A 20967-nucleotide genomic window follows, 5' to 3' on the forward strand; every position below is an offset into this window, starting at 1 on the left:
TCCAGATGGACAACCATCTCGGCAGCACTCCACCAATCAGGCCTTTATGGTAGAGGACAGATGGAAGCCACTCCTCAGTAAAGGCACAAGACAGCCCACTTGGAGTTTGCTAAAATGCACCTGGTCTGATGAAACCAAGGTTTAACTCTTTGGCCTGAATGCCAAGCGTCACATCTGGTGAAAACCTGGCACCATCCCTACGGTTAAGTATGGTGGCAGCATCATGCTGTGGGGATGTTTTTCAATAGCAGGGAGACTCGTCAGGACCATGGGAAAGACGAACAGAGCAAAGTAGAGATCCTTGATGAAAACCTGCTCCAGAGTGCTCAGGACCTCAGACTGGGGCAAAGGTTCAATTTCAACAGGACAACAACCCTAAGTACACAGCCAATACAACCCAGGAGTGGTTTCAGAACAAGTCTCAATGTCCGGGAGTGTCCCGGCCAGAGCCCAGACTTGAATCCAAGCAACCGTCTCTGGAGAGACCTGAAAATAGCTATGCAGTGATGCTCCCTGTCCAATCTGACATACCAAAGACAACTCGAGGCTGTAATTGCTGGCAATGGTGCGTCAACAAACTACTGAGTAAAGGGTCTGAATACTTATGCAAATATTTCAGTTTAATACATTTACAAACATTTACAAAAGCCTGTTTTTACTTACTGGGTAGTGTGTGTAGATTAATACATTTTATAATACAGCTGTAACGTAAGAAAAATGTGGAAAAAGTCAGGGTCTGAATACATTCCAAATGCACCACACATTCTGGGATTCCCCACAAAAGGGCTTTAAATACAGACACAAATACTCAGTTTTATCAGCTGTCAGGGTGGCTGGTCTCAGATGATCCCACAAGTGAAGCCAGGTGTGGAGAAAAACAGCGATGACAAGCCCAACTCAAAACAGCAGTCAGATCAGTAACCCATTTACCGCCAAACATCTGTTTCCTTAAACATTACAATTGTTTTCTATCAAACACTTAATTTCTAAACAGACAAGATTTGTCCAAGAAACCACAGTAAAATAAATGCCAAAATCACATGAATACAGACAATGGTTAAAACTAAAAGTCTAACTTTAGTCCAACCTATGCATGTCAAAAGAAGTTAGGTAAAAACAAAGTCTGCACTAATAAGTACACAATTGTATCAGTTTCTGCTTTGAAGGAACATTATCTAAAATAAAAATGTTCAGTGGCTAGACAGACAGCTGCAGACCCCATGGACAGGGTATATCTTGGGGGTGAGGCGGAGGATGGGTTACCCCAGGAAGGTGGATGTGCCACGTGGGGATGGATCAGTTAGTTGTAGTACCTGGATGGACCATCAGTATCTGGAAGGGCCTGCAGAGGAGATAAAATAGGTGACTGATGTACTGTAGGTTATTTCTGAACCAAACTACAGCCATTAAAAGGCTGGACGTGTGCATTTAATTTGTCAACTGGGGCCGTGCGTACCAGAGAGGTTCCCAGAGAAGCCACCTGAGAAGCGGTCACTACTGCTAGACATTCTGGGAGAATCGGAGTAGCTCATGGAGTCCAGCGACAAACTGCTCTTCATACTAGGACCCTGCTGGAGTCAAATGCACGTACACTGAATCGAGGAGAACATCAAAGGGGACAAACTACTGAGGAATTATTTGGTTTCCTGAATCACACCATCTACCTTACGACTGTATGGGAGTACACAAGGAACAGGTTTAGCTACAGTAAGGACGTGTGCTGTCAGAACACAGAAGGTTCTAGAGCACTGCCTTGTACTGCCATAATGAACAGCAATAACTCACTGACTGAACAGACAGGAAGTGGGTTAAAGGACTGAATCAAGTGACATTTATCCTCACGTCACCAGTTCCTGTTGTAGGAAGCACCTGAGAGCTGCTTGTTGCATTGGTATTGCAGCTGACAGAGCACAGTGTGTGTGTGTGTGCTGCGTACCGAGGAAACACTCCTAAGTCTGTAGTCCATTAGGACATCTGTCAGCTTCTGTGTCACCTTCAGCACGATATGAGCATCACCCTCGTTCTCGATCTGGAAATTGTCCTACACACAGGAAACAGACCCTCAACACACACAGCATGTTTAAATAACACGAGAAAGCATAGTTTCACACACAGTTCCACTCACCAGGTATTTGAGTAGCGTGGTCGGAAGGCTGCTGGTTTCAGGTACAGCTCCCATCAACCCTTGGCCTGATTCACTTTCCATCTGTCCCCCTCTGAGCTCATCAGGGTAGCGGCTTCCCGGACTCTCCCCCAACAACCCCTCCTGGCCAAAGCTTCCATCCCTTTCCCCTCTCAGCCCAAAGCCATCGGCTGAACCCCCTAGCCTCTGCCCCCCCGTATTGTCAGGGTAGCCTCGGAAGCTCATGTCCCTTTTCTGGAAAGCCGTGGAGCGAGGCAGGGGGTCAGAGTAGCCCCTCATACCACCCATGGGGTAGTTGAGGCCGCCGCCTTGGAGAGGGAACTCCTCTGGGAACAGAGGCTCTGCAAACCTGCCACCTAGAGGGAGACAAAAGACTGCATTTGGACTACTACACAACACTGCATCCCAACATAGACCAGTCAAGCACACAAAGATCTTATCACCTCAGCAATCTCTGTTAACCCAGAAGTAAAATCTCAAGTAATTTGGACAGTTGCGTGATTATTTATACTTGTTTGAAATTGCAAACAAACTCTCAACAAACCCCCGACACACTGGAGGCGAAGCAGGTTAAGCACCGCCTTTACCCAATAAGGCCAAATAACCAGTGATGAAAAACAAAACTGGAACTAATGCTGTTCGGATCTCACGCATCCCATTCAGTCCTTGCAGATTATCTCAGTCTACATTCAGAATCTGCCCACGGGAGATTAATCACCTCAGAGGCAACCTTAAACTTCTCTCCCCCACACACTCACCTGGTTTTGGTCTAGCTCCCATTCCTCCTGGCCCTCCCATTGCTGAACCTGTGATGACAGGGAGATATGTCAGAACCACAGTATATTTAAAAACAGACAAACTTGAGAATAAACATAGAAAAACATACGTAGTGCTGCAAACGCATGGACCTCACTGGGCTCCTTCAGAATCACCTGAAAACACCATACATAATCAATTCAACAACCAACATCACCAGCGAGGTCACAGTGTTTTATTTTCCTCATCCATAACTTTCTGCTCCCCCTTCTCACCTTTAGCTGTCCCCTGCCCTCTGCCCTCTCCAGCTCTGCTGCTGCTTCTTTCACCTTCTTCCTCACTTCATGGTCCTTTTTGGCAGCATCTTCCTTAAAGGGCATCTTGGCAGAATGATTTTGCTTCTGGAGAACAGATGAGACCAGTTACACAGCATCATAACACAGACCTGTAGATCCAACAGCCTTTTACAGGGACTTATACTGTGAAAGTTAAGTGATACACACACAGCCTCACCATGTATCTGAAGGAGTGCTTCCAGCCCTTGATGTGACCCAGCATGTCAGTCTGCAGACGGCTTACCTTCTTGCAGAGTTTACACTGGTAATGGGGTGGGACTGACTTACTAGGGCTCCGGTACTCCCACACATACTGAAGACCTGCAGAACATGAGTGACAGCTCTATCAAACAACCATGGGCAATGAAACATCTCAACAACCAATCATAGACTCGAAAAACAAATCATAGTGCCCCATGAAGCCTATATCAGTGAAAGAGTGCAATGGAGTGACTTGACTTAAATCTCTTGGACCCTTGGCATAGGGCTACTACCATGGTGCAATGAGTAGGTACTCACCAATGACAGGCTCACCAGCGATGGCCTTCAACTGTTTGGTCAAGCAGGGGATGGTCTGTACATTTCCCGCCTTGGTGGTGAACACTGGGAAACGCACAGAAGTCAACAAAGCACAAACATGGCAGAGACTGCATAATGAGATCGCCATGCTACCCACGGACAGGTGAGACCAAAGGGTCCACACGTCCAGTCATCTGACCAGCAGAAAGCCAATAGCCGAAGAGCCTCATGCTTCAGGAAGTGAAACACAAAAAAGGTACAGCTTTAAAAAGGTCACTGTGCATTCCTTACACAACCCCCCAGTCAAAAGACTTGTAGTGGAGTTTAGAGGTCCTTCATTTACTGAACAACAGTTAGAAACACAACCCCTGCTCTTCTGAGCCTCTCAGGTCCCGTTTCCAGCCGTGCATCATCGACAACATCTGGTAAGAATCCTTACCATTTGTGTGCTAGTTAGGTTCTGCTAAAAACACAGATTGGTTGGGAGTACTGGAATCTCCTGCTCTGGCTGGTAATCAAAGTTGCTGGTAACCAAAAATAACTTCATTTGTTTCGCTGTGTGCAATTCAAGCCCCACCTTCACAAGATCATGATTCATTAGAAGGTTGCCTGGAAGGCACACCAGGGTCTGTTTCGTGCCAGGGTTATAGTACTGACCACTACACAGAAGAGAAGATAATGAGGCATGATGAGGCATGGAGTCCTGCTGAAAACCATGGGGGCTGCAGTTCTTCTGCCCACCTAGACACAGGTCAGAGCTGGGATATAGGATTCTCTCACTCCCATCAGGCACTCCTCCATACCCGTGTCCAATCAAAGCAGTGAAACTCTTGCATGGGCACAGCAGGTCCCAGCCCCATTGGCAGACAGTGAGTTGAAACACTCCCTACTCTTTGAGGGCCACAAAGGCCCTGAAAGAAAATCCTGCTGTCAGCATCCATTGCCCATCTGAACTACCATAGGCCTATGAGGCCACATTTTTGTGCCGGGGGCTGATAGCCCTAAATTACATTGGGATGGAGTATCCCATCTCATCCACCACCAATGTGTAGCACCCAACTGGGTGATGCACGGCAGTCATTTGGGCCCACAACATCTGACCCAGACAGGATCCTTGCTGATTTGACATGCACCAATATGGGGCAACAGCTCTACAGGACTGCAGAGCACTTGTACACCTATGAGTTCCCTCGTTAGACATTCTTCTGAGAGGACAGGTTTCACGTTGTGGTTTCTAAAGTTGTTCAGACTGAATATCATGGAACAAAGTGTTTTATGAAATTTTATGAGATTTATGCACATTGTATCAAAGACAGATCCCCCAAAAAGTCAATGAAATTAACACTAGGGAAAAGCCTTTGTGAGCCACACAGCCTAAACCTGTGGGCAGTGACTAAGTTCACTGGCATTTACAGCAACCTCTAAGAGGCAGTGAATCTCAGACGCAGCCCAGAGCCCACGCTAGGACTTGCCCCCTGCCCAATCAGCCACCAGCAAAAAGGCAGGAGGATGTGAAGTCACAGCTCCCAACCTCCTATCAGCGGCAGTGATGCTGTGTGGAGGCAGAACTTACCTATGTCAGCAGAGAAGTTAGGCTGCTTTCTCTGTCAGTTGGGATAACCAGGCCGAAGGAGAGAGAGACAGACAGGCATTAGTGAGACTGGAGGCGGCAGCACAGGGGGCAAACCCCACTGCACTGTTGCCCAAACAGTGGGTCAGGATCCCCTGCAATCCCCCCACAGGGTTTGCAGCTTAAGAATGGGTTCTGGATAGAAACATTGGTTTGGTTTAAGCAAACGCTTCAGGTCGACCACAGCACAGAAATATTGGTTTGGTTTAAGCAAAAGCTTCAGGTGGACCACAGCAGAAAAACACATGGGAGAACCCTACTGCACTCCTGTCTCTATGGAGAGAGAAATGTCCTTTCAGCCTCTCCTCCATGACCTGGTCAGTGACATGAGGGAACTGAGCTGTTACTGACTCTGCACCGTACACATGCGCTTTACCTTGAAACGAAAGTACAAGTACTCTAGTCAGGTGTTCCAATCAGAATATATCTGTCACAAAGGCATCATAGAACCAAGCTGCCAGTGAGCCCTAGTGCTAATATCTCAGCAGGAAAAGTGTTATGGGGGCTGACTGCCCACTTACTAGAAAGACAGTGATGGAGGGCATGAGATTGCCCAGAGAAAACACCCAGCCCTGTTACCCTCGTTAGTTGCAGCCATTCTACACTTGGTAACAGGGTTGTCTGGAATTACTGCTGCCCACAATACTCTTTAGAATCTCGTAGTCAATGGGTAACTCAAGCCCTGATTGAGGGGCAATGTAGCAGGCTGCATCTCCACAGAAACACTTAGTCTCAGGAGACCAGAGAACACTGATCAGTCCCTGCTGCTCCAGCAGTGTCCAGTGTCTTTGTCCAGCCAAGGGCGGCTGGTAAGGGTCCATACCACTTCCTCTGCACAGAGCACTGCTACAACTTTAGGAATGAAACCGGTTAGAAGACCATACAACGACTACGTACACAGTACTCTCAAAACCACTGTTTTGGAATCCTCATCACAATACACTATTCGGGATGGATTCATTAACCTCATCTGGGTTGTAAATGACTAGTAATACAACTATAATCCTAACCGGGGAAAAACGGCATAACTGGGGGCAATTGGCATGATTACCGTGGGAGACTGAACTTACCCTGTTGTTAGCCCCCCCATTAGCGTCCCTGAACCGCTTCTGTGGCGGGGCGCCATAAGATGGCCTTGGATTGTAGCCTTGCTGCATTCTGAGAGTCATCACAAACAAATAAAGACAACGTTTAATATCTAGTTATATGGGCCACATCTTTTTTTAGGGCGACTAAGAAACAAAGCAGCTGGCCTTGTGGGCAAAATCACTTGACCACGCACCGTGTAAAAGATGGTGATTGGCTAGCTGTAGCCACAATATAGTAACACTACCCGGACAACGTCCTCCAGGGTTACTATAGAATAAATAGGGTGTGGTATGAGTGACATGAAATACTCTACCTGAAAAAAAACTAGATTCGCTAACGCAAACCAGAGCGGGGTGAATTTTGCGTGTCAAGAAGAACAACTAGCAAATTGACGCACGCGCAATTGTGTATCTCTTTATAGAAACATCCACGACGTACCTGATTTTGTGAGCCTATGCGTTTGCCTGTGTACTCGAACTCGGAAATTTGAGTTCAAATTAATAAAAAAATATTAAAAGATAAGAACGACATATTTTTATTTATTTGAAATGTATCCTTTACACAAGTTGCAATAAAACACTGCTATATGTAGACGTGAAATTGAGAACAGGGGAAAAAATGTTGCAGGCAAATGTGAAGACAGCTTAGCTAGTTGTCGTATCAAAGAGAAAGGCCCATGTTTGTAAAGAAACAGCACGAGCTTTGTTTTGCTAATTGACCGTCTTCAAAAGCTACATTCCGCGCGGGAAGGCTACTGCTTGCACAATTATTTCTGACAGTGTCAACACACGTGGGTATTACTATTACGCAATAACGCAATCAATTATTCTGGGTTTACTGCTCATAGATTCTGTGTTCGAGCCGATAGCTTGCTGGCTTGCAAACTCACTGCTGCCCACTGATTGTGGTCTCCTGGTCCAGCACTAGCACACACTTCGTTATTGTGTCAAATGGCACCATATTCCCCATATAGTGAACCACTTCATCAATATCAACCCTGTTTGGCTCTGGTCAGAACAAAAGTAGTGAACTATATTAGAGAATTGGTTGCAATTTAAGATGTTCCCCATGTTTCTCCCAACAGATAGTCCTATCCTGCAGAGATGACCAAGTGCAAGAAGAAGAAGAGGCAGGATGACTTCCAGAAGGTCAAGCTGAAGGTGGGGAAGACCAAGCCTAAAGCTGACAACGCCACCAACATCAACTTCCGCACCAAGGGAATAAACCTAACTGAACAGCTGAAGAAAGATGCTAATGCACCCAGCACACACCGGAAGCTCAACATCAAGGTAGGTAACACAGACACACAAACACACTCACTCCTCTACTGTACCTTATGCTGTGTGCCTCCCCTCCTCTAGGACCTGTTGTCCCAGCTGCATCACTACAGTGGTACAGTGAAACAGGGAGCTCTTGTGGGACTGAGGGAGCTGCTGACCCTTCACCCCTCAGAGTTAGACCAACACCTCTCCAGTCTGCTCAGCGAGGCTGCTGCCGTCTTCACAGACAAGGACCCGAATGTACGGATGTCTGCCACACGCCTGCTCAGGTTAGAAAATTATTTTGTTATGACAGTGGGAATTTGTCTTCAGGTCTTTAAAAATATATATATTTCACCTTTTATTTAACCAGGTAGACCAGTTGAGAACAAGTTCGCATTTACAACTACGACCTGGCCAAAATAAAGCAAAGCAGTGTGACAAAAAACAACACAGAGTTACACATAGGATAAACAAAAGCACAGTCAATAACACAATAGAAAAATCTATATACAGTGTGTGCAAATAAAGTAAGGAGATAAGGCAATAAATAGACCATAGTGGCGAAATAATTACAATCTAGCAATTAAACACTGGAGTGATTGATATGCAGAAGATGATGTGCAAGTAGAGATACTGGGGTGCAAAGGAGTAGTATGGGGATGAGGTAGTTGGATGGACTATTTACAGATGGGCTATGTACAGTGATCTGCAAGCTGCTCTGACAGCTGGTGCTTAAAGTTAGAGGGAGATATGAGTCTTCAGCTTCAGTGATTTTTGCAGTTCGTTCCAGTTATTGGCAGCAGAGAACTGGAAGGAAAGGCAGCCAAAGGAGGAATTGGCTTTGGGGGTGACCAGTGAGATATACCTGCTGGAGTGCGTGCTACGGGTGGGTGTTATGTGACCAGTGAGCTGAGATAAGGCAAAGCTTTACCTAGCAAAGACTTATAGATGACCTGGAGCCAGTGGGTCTGGCGATGAATATGTAGCGAGGGCCATCCGACGAGAGCATACAGGTCGCAGTGGTGGGTGGTATATGGGGCTTTGGTGACAAAACGGATGGCACTGTGATAGACTGCATCCAGTTTGCTGTGTAGAGTGTTGGAGGCTATTTTGTAAATTATATTGTTGAGGATTGGTAGGATAGTCAGTTTTACGAGGGTATGTTTGGCAGCGTGAGTGAAGGTGGCTTTGTTGCGAAATAGGAAACCGATTCTAGATTTAATTTAGGATTGTAGATGTTTGATGAGTCTAGAAAGGGAGTTTGCAGTCTAACCAGACACCTAGGTATTTGTAGTTGTCCACATATTCTAAGTTAGAACCGCCCAGAGTAGTGATGCTGGTCGGGTGTGCTGGTAATGGCAGCGATCGGTTGAAGAGCATGCATTTAGTTTTATTAGCGTTTAAGAGCAGTTGGAGGCAACTGAAGGAGTGTTGTATGGCATTGAAGCTCGTTTCGAGGTTTGTTAACACAGTGTCCACAGTGTTTGTTCTCCAACCCCCACAAAACCATACACCACTTGAGAGCAGCACAGTCCTTGGAGAATTGCCCTAATGCCAGTTCTTCTACTGTCGCACCTTCCTACCCAATATGAGATTTGAACCAGAAACTCTCCTGCTACTAGTGCACCTCCCTAACCTCTACCCTCTCCGTGCCCTGCCCAGGTTTATAGCCCAGAGTGTGCCAGCAGAGCGGACGTCTCCATTCTTCCCTCTCCTCTCTGCCCACCTCTCCTGTGCCATGACCCACATCGAGACGGGTATCCAGGAGGATGCCCTGAAAGTACTCGACGTTTTGCTGGACCACTATCCTGCCCTGCTGGCCGCTCGTCCCGCCCTGCTGCTCACCAACTTCCTGGAGCTGATCTCACACAGAAGTACCGGGGGCGGGGCAAGGAAGGGGCAGGAGGGGAAGGGGAGGAGCTGGGCCCTGTCAGTCAACCCTAACAGGAACGTGACTGGTCAGCAGTGGAGACTCACAGTGCTGCTCAGGTATTCATACACTTGCAATGAGTTAGCAGTGTCCTATTGGTGTGTACATGTATTTTTCTGGCGTGACCTTTGTTATTGTGTTTTCCAGACTGGGGCGTTTTCTTCAGGCGGTAGTTGAGGAGAGGCGAGCGGAGGATGGGGTTGCATGTGTCTCAGGTGACATGTTCAGTGTTTTGAATGGACAAGGAGGAGCTAACGCACCTTTGGAGCTCAGCTGGGAGGAGCTTACCTACAGAAAAGGTGGATTTCAGGTGTTTGAACATTCAGGAGCCATGCCCACTCCGCATTCCTCCTTCAAACTCAGGTACGCACATCACAGACACACACTGCATTAAAAAGCATATACACACACACACACACACACACCATTAACAAGCATATACACACACACACACTCTGCTGACTCACTCTCCTGTCCTGCTCATCATCTGTCCCTTTCCTCCACTGTATTTGTAGGCCGGAGACTGAGCCTGGGGCTGGGGTGAGTGAGGGGCTGGGCACAGGGGAGGCTGTACGGGGCTTTGCCTCCACCCTGGTGCCCCTTCTACTAGACGTCTGGGTAGAGGCTAGTGCCAGCGACCGGAGCAAGACTGACAGTGCTCATCTCCTCACCCCCGACGCCATGTCACTGATGTACCAGGTCCTCTCCATACTACAGCTGCTACGCAAGCTGGCGCCACAGAGAGAATACCAGGATACACTGGTAACACACACACACAGGTCTTCTCTCTCAGTGTAACATGTGTGGTTACCATTGTTCTATTAACACTGGTGTTTGTGTGTTTAGGATGTGTGGTTTCGTAGTGAGTACCTGGGGGATTTTAAGCAGCACTTCATGAAGAACTTCCCCTATGGAAATCTGGACACCCCTAAACAAAGGCGGAAGACAGACCCCAAGAGGTGAGGTGGTGCTAGGGCCCATGATGTATGTGTAGGTACTCCAGCGTTTCCCAAACTAGGGGTCGCTACCCCATATGTGTGGCCTGATTTGAAAATGGGGTCGTGAAAACTCTGGGGGGGAAAACATCTGGTCTGTAGTCAACTGAATGCTCTGCTTAGTTCTGTTTTCTTCCCAAGAATTTCCCAAGAATTTGCTCTAACCATTGAACAGTTTGATTTATGATTATGATATATTATGATATATAATATCAGCACAAAATTACTGGGGGGGACATAATTAAAAGTGTGTGTGTTTGGGTGTGGTGTTTCAGGAGTAAGCAGGCCACTACAATCCCAGGGCAGACAGTGGAACCCTTGGCTCTGAACGTGCTGCTCTGCCAGGTCATGGTTTCCATGGTTACCCTCAGCCAGAGGGAGGGGCAAGCCCAGGAGCCCGATGCTGAGTGGCTGATGCCTCTGAGAGGGTTTGTCCAAGAGACTCTGTCCAGTGGGGCCAAGCTGAGCCAAAGACACCTACATACACTCCTGGAGACTGTCTGGAGAATGGTCATCACACAACGCAGCAGGGGTAAGACTGTGTGGGTTTGTGTGGGCTGTCAAGGGTGCAGTTATGAGTTCATCTTAAATGGTTTTCACATGTCTGGCGTCCTAACCGGTGGTGTGTGTAGCGGTGACGGAGGATCTGTTACAGGCGGTGTATGTTCAGTACCAGCAGATGAACCTGAATCTGCAGACCAGAACACTGCTACTTTCCTTCTATAGCAGACTGTACCTACAGGAACACAACCACACACACATCGCCAGGTAACACACACACACGTTCACACACACACGTTCTGTTTACTGTACCAAATAACCAAAGATATATATATATTTAGGCATAACCAAGTTTGCAGGGTAGACTACTCTGCTCCTAAATGTCTTTCTTCCTCTTCGGTCTCCCCCTTCAGGAGTAGAGTGTTGTCTCGGTGGCTGGCTGCTCTACCGCTCCAGTTGTCCCAGCTGGGCCACCGTAACCCTGCCCTCTCAGACAGGCTCCTGCTCTCCATCCAGGCTGCTGCCTCCCGCGGGAACAAGGCCCTGCTGAACTCCTTACACACGCATGCATGCAGGCTCTACGGTGAATACACACACACACCTGTATGCAGGCTCAACGGTGAATACACACACACACACACACACACACACACACACACACACACACACACACACACACACACACACACACACACACACACACACACACACACACACCTGTATGCAGCCTCTACTGTGAATACACACCTGTATGCAGGCTCTACACACACACACACACACACACCTGGCAGGCTGGTGAATACACACACACACACACACACACACACACACACACACACACACACACACACACACACACACACACACACACACACACACACACACACACACACACACACACACACACCTGTATGCAGGCTCTACGGTGAATACACACACACACACACCTAGATGCACTATTGTTAAGTGACTGTCCCACTGGATGTCATAAGGTGAATGCACCAATTTGTAAGTCGCTCTGGATAAGAGCGTCTGCTAAATGACTTAAATGTAAATGTAATGTAAATGTATGCAGGCTCTACGGTGAATACACACACACACACACCTGTATGCAGGCTCTACGGTGAATACACACACACACACACACACCTGTATGCAGGCTCTACGGTGAATACACACACACACACACACACACACACACACACACACACACACACACACACACACACACACACACACACACACACACACACACACACACCTGTATGCAGGCTCTACGGTGAATACACACACACACACACACACACACACACACACACACACACACACACACACACACACACACACACACACACACACACACACACACACACACACACACACACACACACACACACACACACACACACCTGTATGCAGGCTCAACGGTGAATACACACACACACCTGTATGCAGGCTCAACGGTGAATACACACACACACCTGTATGCAGGCTCTACGGTGAATACTCACACACACCTGTATGCAGGCTCTACGGTGAATACTCACACACACCTGTATGCAGGCTCTACGGTGTATATACAACAAAAAAAACACATGTGAAGCTCCACTTATAACAGTCGGGCAGATCAGTACTAAACAGGTAGTCACTAAATGGCCATGCTAGAAAATACCTAAATGACAATGTACCCTTTGGAGATGTTTTCTATGTTTCTCCACTGGGGGGCAGTAAAGGTCCATCTGAACTCCATAGCAGGAGAGAGAGGGGAGCATGTACAAGCTAGAGACAAAGGTTGGAGGTGTATCAGTTAAAAGGGGTGGAGGTTGTGGGTGGTGGAGGGCACCTATATTGTAATATAAACTAAGACAGAACTGGTGAGGGGTTTGTTATGATTAAAGGCCCCAGAGAAGACAGAACTGGGGAGGGTGAGGGGGTTTGTGTTATGATTAAAGGCCCCAGAGAAGACAGAACTGGGGAGGGTGAGGGGGTTTGTGTTATGATTAAAGGCCCCAGAGAAGACAGAACTGGGGAGGGTGAGGGGTTTGTGTTATGATTAAAGGCCCCAGAGAAGACAGAACTGGGGAGGGTGAGGGGGTTTGTGTTATGATTAAAGGCCCCAGAGAAGACAGAACTGGTGAGGATGAGGGGGTTTGTGTTATGATTAAAGGCCCCAGAGAAGACAGAACTGGGGAGGGTGAGGGGGTTTGTGTTATGATTAAAGGCCCCAGAGAAGACAGAACTGGGGAGGGTGAGGGGGTTTGTGTTATGATTAAAGGCCCCAGAGAAGACAGAACTGGGGAGGGTGAGGGGGTTTGTGTTATGATTAAAGGCCCCAGAGAAGACAGAACTGGGGAGGGTGAGGGGGTTTGTGTTATGATTAAAGGCCCCAGAGAAGACAGAACTGGGGAGGGTGAGGGGGTTTGTGTTATGATTAAAGGCCCCAGAGAAGACAGAACTGGGGAGGGTGAGGGGGTTTGTGTTATGATTAAAGGCCCTAGGGAAGACAGAACTGGGGAGGATGAGGGGGTTTGTGTTATGATTAAAGGCCCCAGAGAAGACAGAACTGGGGAGGGTGAGGGGGTTTGTGTTATGATTAAAGGCCCCAGAGAAGACAGAACTGGGGAGGGTGAGGGGGTTTGTGTTATGATTAAAGGCCCCAGAGAAGACAGAACTGGGGAGGGTGAGGGGGTTTGTGTTATGATTAAAGGCCCTAGGGAAGACAGAACTGGGGAGGATGAGGGGGTTTGTGTTATGATTAAAGGCCCCAGAGAAGACAGAACTGGGGAGGATGAGGGGGTTTGTGTTATGATTAAAGGCCCTAGGGAAGACAGAACTGGGGAGGGTGAGGGGGTTTGTGTTATGATTTAAAGGCCCCAGAGAAGACAGAACTGGGGAGGGTGAGGGGGTTTGTGTTATGATTTAAAGGCCCCAGAAGACAGAACTGGGGAGGGTGAGGGGTTTGTGTTATGATTAAAGGCCCCAGAGAAGACAGAACTGGGGAGGGTGAGGGTGTTTGTGTTATGATTAAAGGCCCCAGAGAAGACAGAACTGGGGAGGGTGAGGGGGTTTGTGTTATGATTAAAGGCCCCAGAGAAGACAGAACTGGGGAGGGTGAGGGGTTTGTGTTATGATTAAAGGCCCCAGAGAAGACAGAACTGGGGAGGGTGAGGGGGTTTGTGTTATGATTAAAGGCCCCAGAGAAGACAGAACTGGGGAGGGTGAGGGGGTTTGTGTTATGATTAAAGGCCCCAGAGAAGACAGAACTGGGGAGGGTGAGGGGGTTTGTGTTATGATTAAAGGCCCCAGAGAAGACAGAACTGGGGAGGGTGAGGGGGTTTGTGTTATGATTAAAGGCCCCAGAGAAGACAGAACTGGGGAGGATGAGGGGGTTTGTGTTATGATTAAAGGCCCCAGAGAAGACAGAACTGGGGAGGGTGAGGGGTTTGTGTTATGATTAAAGGCCCCAGAGAAGACAGAACTGGGGAGGGTGAGGGGTTTGTGTTATGATTAAGGGCCCCAGAGAAGACAGAACTGGGGAGGATGAGGGGGTTTGTGTTATGATTAAAGGCCCTAGGGAAGACAGAACTGGGGAGGGTGAGGGGGTTTGTGTTATGATTAAAGGCCCTAGGGAAGACAGAACTGGGGAGGGTGAGGGGGTTTGTGTTATGATTAAAGGCCCTAGGGAAGACAGAACTGGGGAGGGTGAGGGGGTTTGTGTTATGATTAAAGGCCCTAGGGAAGACAGAACTGGGGAGGGAGGGGGTTTGTGTTATGATTAAAGGCCCCAGAGAAGACAGAACTGGGGAGGATGAGGGGTTTGTGTTATGATTAAAGGCCCTAGGGAAGACAGAACTGGGGAGGGTGAGGGGTTTGTGTTATGATTAAAGGCCCCAGAGAAGACAGAACTGGGGAGGGTGAGGGGGTTTGTGTTATGATTAAAGGCCCCAGAGAAGACAGAACTGGGGAGGGTGAGGGGGTTTGTGTTATGATTAAAGGCCCTAGGGAAGACAGAACTGGGGAGGGTGAGGGGGTTTGTGTTATGATTAAAGGCCCTAGGGAAGATGGAACTGGGGAGGGTGAGGGGGTTTGTGTTATGATTAAAGGCCCTAGGGAAGATGGAACTGGGGAGGGTGAGGGGGTTTGTGTTATGATTAAAGGCCCTAGGGAAGACGGAGTGGGCGATTCACCATCACAAGACTCTGTTTGTCTGAATGGTCTGTGACATCAGCAATGTGCGTCAGCAGCCAACATAACATAATACAGACTATCTGATCATTACTACTCTTTCTCCCTTTATCTCTTTAGCGCTCTCTCTCTTTATCTCTCTCTTTATCTCTGTCTGTTTGATGATTTTCTTTCTTAGACCATAAACTGGTGATGGATAGTCCATTCACTCTTTACGTCACCATTGGCTTCTTGTTGCTAGGTACTGTGTGTGTGTTTACAACACCACGGTCCTGGATAGGTACAGGAGTGCAAGCTTTTGTTCCAGCCCAGCACTAACACACCAGATTCAGCTCATCAAGGGCTTGATGGTTACAGGTGACTCTAATGATGGGGGGTGTTGGACAGGAGCTAAGTTTCTACAGGACCACAGTTTCCCTCCTCTGCTATAGTGTATGAGCTGTAGTTGCCCTCCTCTGCTATAGTGTATGAGCTGTAGTTGCCCTCCTCTGCCATAGTGTATGAGCTGTAGTTGCCCTCCTCTGCTGTAGTGTATGAGCTGTAGTTGCCCTCCTCTGCTATAGTGTATGAGCTGTAGTTGCCCTCCTCTGCTATAGTGTATGAGCTGTAGTTGCCCTCCTCTGCTATAGTGTATGAGCTGTAGTTGCCCTCCTCTGCTATAGTGTATGAGCTGTAGTTGCCCTCCTCTGCTATAGTGTATGAGCTGTAGTTGCCCTCCTCTGCTATAGTGTATGAGCTGTAGTTGCCCTCCTCTGCTATAGTGTATGAGCTGTAGTTGCCCTCCTCTGCTGTAGTGTATGAGCTGTAGTTGCCCTCCTCTGCTGTAGTGTATGAGCTGTAGTTGCCCTCCTCTGCTGTAGTGTATGAGCTGTAGTTGCCCTCCTCTTCTATAGTGTATGAGCTGTAGTTGCCCTCCTCTGCTATAGTGTATGAGCTGTAGTTGCCCTCCTCTGCTATAGTGTATGAGCTGTAGTTGCCCTCCTCTGCTATAGTGTATGAGCTGTAGTTGCCCTCCTCTGCTATAGTGTATGAGCTGTAGTTGCCCTCCTCTGCTATAGTGTATGAGCTGTAGTTGCCCTCCTCTGCTATAGTGTATGAGCTGTAGTTGCCCTCCTCTGCTGTAGTTGCCCTCCTCTGCTGTAGTGTATGAGCTGTAGTTGCCCTCCTCTGCTATAGTGTATGAGCTGTAGTTGCCCTCCTCTGCTATAGTGTATGAGCTGTAGTTGCCCTCCTCTGCTATAGTGTATGAGCTGTAGTTGCCCTCCTCTGCTATAGTGTATGAGCTGTAGTTGCCCTCCTCTGCTATAGTGTATGAGCTGTAGTTGCCCTCCTCTGCTATAGTGTATGAGCTGTAGTTGCCCTCCTCTGCTATAGTGTATGAGCTGTAGTTGCCCTCCTCTGCTATAGTGTATGAGCTGTAGTTGCCCTCCTCTGCTATAGTGTATGAGCTGTAGTTGCCCTCCTCTGTGTATGAGCTGTAGTTGCCCTCCTCTGCTGTAGTGTATGAGCTGTAGTTGCCCTCCTCTGCTATAGTGTATGAGCTGTAGTTGCCCTCCTCTGCTATAGTGTATGAGCTGTAGTTGCCCTCCTCTGCTATAGTGTATGAACTGTAGTTGCCCTCCTCTGCTGTAGTGTATGAGCTGTACCTCCTCTGCTGTAGTGTATGAGCTGTAGTTGCCCTCCTCTGCTATAGTGTATGAGCTGTAGTTGCCCTCCTCTGCTATAGTGTATGAGCTGTAGTTGCCCTCCTCTGCTATAGTGTATGAGCTGTAGTTGCCCTCCTCTGCTACAGTGTATGAGCTGTAGTTGCCCTCCTCTGCTATAGTGTATGAGCTGTAGTTGCCCTCCTCTGCTATAGTGTATGAGCTGTAGTTGCCCTCCTCTGCTACAGTGTATGAGCTGTAGTTGCCCTCCTCTGCTATAGTGTATGAGCTGTAGTTGCCCTCCTCTGCTATAGTGTATGAGCTGTAGTTGCCCTCCTCTGCTATAGTGTATGAGCTGTAGTTGCCCTCCTCTGCTATAGTGTATGAGCTGTAGTTGCCCTCCTCTGCTGTAGTGTATGAGCTGTAGTTGCCCTCCTCTGCTATAGTGTATGAGCTGTAGTTGCCCTCCTCTGCTACAGTGTATGAGCTGTAGTTGCCCTCCTCTGCTACAGTGTATGAGCTGTAGTTGCCCTCCTCTGCTATAGTGTATGAGCTGTAGTTGCCCTCCTCTGCTATAGTGTATGAGCTGTAGTTGCCCTCCTCTGCTATAGTGTATGAGCTGTAGTTGCCCTCCTCTGCTATAGTGTATGAGCTGTAGTTGCCCTCCTCTGCTATAGTGTATGAGCTGTAGTTGCCCTCCTCTGCTATAGTGTATGAGCTGTAGTTGCCCTCCTCTGCTACAGTGTATGAGCTGTAGTTGCCCTCCTCTGCTATAGTGTATGAGATGTAGTTGCCCTCCTCTGCTATAGTGTATGAGCTGTAGTTGCCCTCCTCTGCTATAGTGTATGAGCTGTAGTTGCCCTCCTCTGCTATAGTGTATGAGCTGTAGTTGCCCTCCTCTGCTGTAGTGTATGAGCAGTTGTTGCCCTCCTCTGCTATAGTGTATGAGCTGTAGTTGCCCTCCTCTGCTATAGTGTATGAGCTGTAGTTGCCCTCCTCTGCTACAGTGTATGAGCTGTAGTTGCCCTCCTCTGCTATAGTGTATGAGCTGTAGTTGCCCTCCTCTGCTATAGTGTATGAGCTGTAGTTGCCCTCCTCTGCTACAGTGTATGAGCTGTAGTTGCCCTCCTCTGCTATAGTGTATGAGCTGTAGTTGCCCTCCTCTGCTGTAGTGTATGAGCTGTAGTTGCCCTCCTCTGCTATAGTGTATGAGCTGTAGTTGCCCTCCTCTGCTATAGTGTATGAGCTGTAGTTGCCCTCCTCTGCTATAGTGTATGAGCTGTAGTTGCCCTCCTCTGCTATAGTGTATGAGCTGTAGTTGCCCTCCTCTGCTATAGTGTATGAGCTGTAGTTGCCCTCCTCTGCTATAGTGTATGAGCTGTAGTTGCCCTCCTCTGCTATAGTGTATGAGCTGTAGTTGCCCTCCTCTGCTATAGTGTATGAGCTGTAGTTGCCCTCCTCTGCTATAGTGTATGAGCTGTAGTTGGTGATGTGTAGAGCAGCCAAACTGGTGAAAAAATACTACAGTTTGAACTTTAACCGCTTTAACAAGGTAGAAAGTGTATAGAGTTGATAATAAATGTACATTTCGAAATAATTTAATCTCTGGAAAAGTGTTCTTCAATCAAGAATATGGGCAAAATGTAATTATTGAGAATGAAAGAGGTGGGAATGTTGTTCCCTTGTCATATAATTGCTACATTTAATGTCAATATAGAATTAAAAATAGTTTTCCAAATTGTATTTTGACTTATTTTTCTCGACGCGAATATTGGGTCTCGACTGACAACCTGGTTCAATATGGGTCCTAAGACGACCAGTTGAGAACCGCTGTTGTGTGTGTGTGTGTGTGTGTGTGTGTGTGTGTGTGTGTGTGTGTGTGTGTGTGTGTGTGTGTGTGTGTGTGTGTGTGTGTGTGTGTGTGTGTGTGTGTGTGTGTGTGTAGACCCACAGGAGGGCAGTGTGGTATTGTTACCGGCTGAATCTCAGCAGCGATTGGTCCAGCTACTCTACTTCCTGCCTGTGATGTCACAGGGTCTGTTGGCCAATCTGAGTCGCTGCTGCACTGCGGGACGCGTCTCTGCCGGCCTGGCTGCCTCCCTCATACGCATCATACACCTCAGGTAACCCCAGCAACCTCCCAAAGCTACAGGTCAGAAACTCTGTCACTAACCCAATGTTCTTACTTGGTCCCTGTGTCACAGAAATGTGAGAGTCATGTGCCATGTGGTTTAAACTTAAACAACTTTTGAGCGTTGAGGTTTCATCCTCAAAACATCTAGATGATATCCAGGGCAGACTAACATCACGTGGCCTTTATGGTTTGACATCGTTTCTCTTGCACTTAAAAATGTTCTGAATAGAATTTTCAATTCATAAAAGTGTGAGTGAGAGAGAGCCGTCAGTCATTCCTGGTTAGAGAGAGGAGACAGCAGACCGATGGTTCGCCAGCTTAATGGAATCAAACAATCAACCAATTAAGGCACGTCGAGGGTTGTGGCACAAGATCAGTGTCATGAGCTCATGGTTTATAACAAGGCCTGATGCTGATGGCACTTGATGGGAATTTATAGTTCACTGGACCTTTAGATGGCAGTGTTGGTCCTTCACTGTGCTGTTGTGTGTGAGCATAGCAATGTTCTGCTGTTTGGTCATGATTTCTCACACGCATCCGGCCTTGCATAACGCTATGATGTCATCAGTGTTCATCGCCAGCAAGTGTGTGTATTTGTAAGACACCCAGTGTTTCTCTGGGTTAGTGTTACACACACACACACCTGACTAGGAGTTGGGGCAGTGTGTGTGTGTAGAGACTAGGGGTTGAGGCAGTGTGTGTGTAGAGACTAGGGGTTGGGGCAGTGTGTGTGTGTGTGTGTGTAGAGACTAGGGGTTAGGGCAGTGTGTGTGTGTGTGTAGAGACTAGGGGTTGGGGCAGTGTGTGTGTGTGTGTAGAGACTAGGGGTTGGGGCAGTGTGTGTGTAGAGACTAGGAGTTGGGGCAGTGTGTGTGTGTGTAGAGACTAGGGTTGGGGCAGTGTGTGTGTGTAGAGACTAGGGGTTTGGGCAGTGTGTGTGTGTGTGTGTGTGTAGAGACTAGGAGTTGGGGCAGTGTGTGTGTGTGTAGAGACTAGGAGTTGGGGCAGTGTGTGTGTGTGTAGAGACTAGGGTTGGGGCAGTGTGTGTGTGTAGAGACTAGGGGTTTGGGGCAGTGTGTGTGTAGAGACTAGGGGTTTGGGCAGTGTGTGTAGAGACTAGGGGTTGGGGCATTGTGTGTGTGTGTGTGTGTGTGTGTGTGTGTGTGTGTGTGTGTGTGTGTGTGTGTGTGTGTGTGTGTGTGTGTGTGTGTGTGTGTGTGTAGGGGTTGTGTGTGTGTGTGTGAGACTAGGGGTTGTGGCAGTGTGTGTGTGTAGAGACTAGGGGTTGGGGCAGTGTGTGTGTGTAGAGACTAGGGGTTGGGGCAGTGTGTGTGTGTAGAGACTAGGGGTTGGGGCAGTGTGTGTGTGTGGAGACTAGGGGTTGGGGCAGTGTGTGTGTGTGTGTGTAGAGACTAGGGGTTGGGGCAGTGTGTGTGTGTGTAGAGACTAGGGGTTGGGGCAGTGTGTGTGTGTAGAGACTAGGGGTTGTGTGTGTGTGTGTGTGTGTGTGTGTGTGTGTGTGTGTGTGTGTGTGTGTGTGTGTGTGTGTGTGTGTGTGGAGACTAGGGGTTTGGGCAGTGTGTGTGTATAGAGACTAGGGGTTGGGTGGAATGTGGCAGAACTGTCCAGTCACGTGTCTCTAATGTTACAGAACACACCATGTATTCATCTCTGACCCCCCTTCCTCTTCGTTCTCCGAACCCCACCCTGCGCACAGTCTCTCCCTCACTTCACCAACACTCCAGACCGTCCTCTCTCACTCCACCAACACTCCAGACCGTCCTCTCTCACTTCACCAACACTCCAGATCGTCCTCTCTCACTCCACCAACACTCCAGACCGTCC

The 20967-nt window shown here is 48.1% G+C and overlaps 2 protein-coding genes across 5 annotated transcripts in view; one reads left to right on the top strand and one right to left on the bottom strand.

Moving 5' to 3' along the window:
* Positions 1 to 599: 599 nt before the first annotated feature.
* Positions 600 to 6911, bottom strand: si:ch211-197h24.6. 4 transcript variants are annotated; one of them, XM_046332425.1, is made up of 12 exons: positions 6786 to 6911; positions 6454 to 6541; positions 5327 to 5357; positions 3754 to 3837; positions 3413 to 3555; positions 3175 to 3300; positions 3030 to 3075; positions 2902 to 2949; positions 2126 to 2499; positions 1937 to 2041; positions 1457 to 1568; positions 600 to 1342 (listed from the first exon to the last, which is right to left on the bottom strand). In XM_046332425.1, the coding sequence occupies exons 2-12, from the start codon at positions 6538 to 6540 to the stop codon at positions 1326 to 1328; spliced, it is 1173 nt and encodes a 390-aa protein (XP_046188381.1). In that variant the 5' UTR covers position 6541; positions 6786 to 6911; the 3' UTR covers positions 600 to 1325. The 4 variants fall into 4 exon arrangements, with proteins under 4 accessions (XP_046188381.1, XP_046188378.1, XP_046188379.1 ...); XM_046332422.1 differs by having other exon boundaries at positions 1457 to 1571; XM_046332423.1 differs by having other exon boundaries at positions 1457 to 1571; positions 6454 to 6545; positions 6789 to 6879.
* Positions 6912 to 7113: 202 nt separating this feature from the next.
* Positions 7114 to 20967, top strand: part of tex10 (testis expressed 10) — a 60393-nt gene continuing 46539 nt past the window's right edge. Inside the window, exons 1-11 of the mRNA XM_046332363.1 lie at positions 7114 to 7262; positions 7557 to 7761; positions 7834 to 8021; positions 9397 to 9723; positions 9812 to 10027; positions 10180 to 10426; positions 10511 to 10623; positions 10935 to 11191; positions 11292 to 11427; positions 11574 to 11743; positions 18934 to 19111. Of these exons, the coding sequence (XP_046188319.1) occupies positions 7576 to 7761; positions 7834 to 8021; positions 9397 to 9723; positions 9812 to 10027; positions 10180 to 10426; positions 10511 to 10623; positions 10935 to 11191; positions 11292 to 11427; positions 11574 to 11743; positions 18934 to 19111 (2018 nt within the window). The 5' untranslated portion in view covers positions 7114 to 7262; positions 7557 to 7575. The remainder of the gene's footprint in view (positions 7263 to 7556; positions 7762 to 7833; positions 8022 to 9396; positions 9724 to 9811; positions 10028 to 10179; positions 10427 to 10510; positions 10624 to 10934; positions 11192 to 11291; positions 11428 to 11573; positions 11744 to 18933; positions 19112 to 20967) is intronic.

The sequence above is a fragment of the Oncorhynchus gorbuscha genome, unplaced genomic scaffold, assembly GCF_021184085.1.
Source record: "Oncorhynchus gorbuscha isolate QuinsamMale2020 ecotype Even-year unplaced genomic scaffold, OgorEven_v1.0 Un_scaffold_141:::fragment_3, whole genome shotgun sequence".
In the NCBI taxonomy this organism is placed as follows: Eukaryota; Metazoa; Chordata; class Actinopteri; order Salmoniformes; family Salmonidae; genus Oncorhynchus; species Oncorhynchus gorbuscha.